Source organism: Cydia amplana, chromosome 21 (assembly GCF_948474715.1).
Source record: "Cydia amplana chromosome 21, ilCydAmpl1.1, whole genome shotgun sequence".
In the NCBI taxonomy this organism is placed as follows: domain Eukaryota; kingdom Metazoa; phylum Arthropoda; class Insecta; order Lepidoptera; family Tortricidae; genus Cydia; species Cydia amplana.
In genome coordinates, this window is record NC_086089.1 from 11,976,149 (window position 1) to 11,978,067 (window position 1,919).

Genomic DNA, 1,919 nt, shown 5'->3' on the forward strand with positions numbered 1-1,919 from the left:
ATCTTATAATATATCATCTTTAATATTACTTACTTTTTTCTGATGCAGAATTATTAGGATTGTGATCTGGCATTTTTTTAAATAACCGTAAATGGTTAAAATCCATTCAAAGTATTATATTCTAATATCCTCTTTGCTATTACATTTTTCTACCCTCCTCTACATAAAGTTTCCTGCAAAATATATGGTAGTGTCATTCTATGGAACTTGCTAACTATGTAAACAAACCGCCATATTGAAACTGTCAAAAAATATAAATTTACTAGTGACTTTTGTTTACATAGTTAGCAAGGTCCATATAGAACTACACTTTATAAGTTTATATGTATACTAGCGACCCGCCCCGGCTTCGCACGGGTTAAGAAATTATACATAAACCTTCCTCTTGAATCACTCTATCTATTAAAAAAAACCGCATAAAAATCCGTTGCGTAGTTTTAAAGATCTAAGCATACATACAGACAGACAGACAGCGGGAAGCGACTTTGTTTTATACTATACTATGTAATGATAGTGCCTTATCAGAGGTGTTATAGAGTGGACCGAGCAAGATTACTTAATACTCAATGTAGGTACATATAGGTTGTTTACAAATGATTTAACATCATTAAAAACACTCAACTATAAGTGATATCAAATACCTAAAATATACTTACAGTATAGCAATCGAAAACCAACTTTAATTGTGAAGATATAATGATGTCAATTCAATGAATTTATTAAACAAACACAAGTGAAACGCAAACAACACAATTTCATTAACTCACGGAAAGATACAACGAACGCACGTCAGATACAAAATGGTGGAAAAAATTGCGGTTGTTACTGGATCAAATAGAGGCCTAGGATTCGCTGTGGTCAAAGGGTTGTGTCAAAAATTCAATGGAACAGTATATTTGACAGCCAGAGACGAGAACAGGGGAAGAGAAGCGGTGAAGAAACTAGAAGATTTGGGATTGAAACCGAAATTCCATCAACTTGACGTAAGTGACGAACGCAGCGTGGAGGAATTCGCTAAATTTTTAAATTTAGAGCACGGAGGCTTAGACGTTTTAGTGAACAATGCCGCCATCATGGATCTGGGACAAGTTTATCCAGACTACGAAGGGGCGAAAAGAAATATCCACGTTAATTACAGAAGTTTGTTGATAATTGAAAAACACCTCTTCCCGCTCCTGAGAGATGGCGCTAGAGTCGTGAACGTTACCAGCGCTTGCGGGCATCTGTCGAATTTGAAAAATCAGATATGGTTGGAAAGATTGCAAGACAAAGATTTAACTGCGGAACAGCTCAATCATTTCGTCGATGAATATTTGGATAGTGTTAAAAACGGAACGTTTAAAAAAGAAGATTTCGCAGACGAAGGCAAGCATGCTGAACACAGGGTGTCTAAAATCGCCGTGACCGCTTTAACAATGATACAACAGAGAGAGTATTTTGACAGGAATATATCTGTCAACGCTGTTCATCCAGGGCATGTCAAGACAGACATGGCTAAAGGCGGGGGTGTGACGGAGCCAGACGAAGCTGCTAAAGTCATACTTTATCTCGTGATGGACGCGTCGCCTAATTTAAAGGGTACTTTCATGTGGTACGATAGGAAGCTAGTTGACTGGACTGATGTTGACGGTGATTATTACTATAAATGTGAAGTTTAAGGCGGAATATCAACAAGTTAGTATGTCAGAAAAAAAGGTTATATTAAAAGCCTTACTTGACAATAGCCTGCTTCAAACTAACAATTGATAGGCAAAATTTTAAATAAATAGCCTGTGACACTACTAACTGGATGTGCTCTAAAACTATATTAAACGATTTATATAACCTTACTTTTATTAATGACTGCCCGCGAAATGAATTCGGTACTTACGTCATTTCCTCCCCCTCACCCCTTAGGGCAAATATCCAAAACAAAAAAC

General features: G+C 36.7%; 1 protein-coding gene across 1 annotated transcript; it reads left to right on the plus strand.

The window, feature by feature from the left end:
* Positions 1-625: 625 nt before the first annotated feature.
* Positions 626-1,660, plus strand: LOC134658080 (carbonyl reductase [NADPH] 1-like). The gene has a single exon (XM_063513683.1). It carries the CDS (start codon positions 801-803, stop codon positions 1,656-1,658), a length of 858 nt encoding a protein of 285 aa, XP_063369753.1. The 5' UTR covers positions 626-800; the 3' UTR covers positions 1,659-1,660.
* The last annotated feature ends 259 nt before the right edge of the window (positions 1,661-1,919 follow it).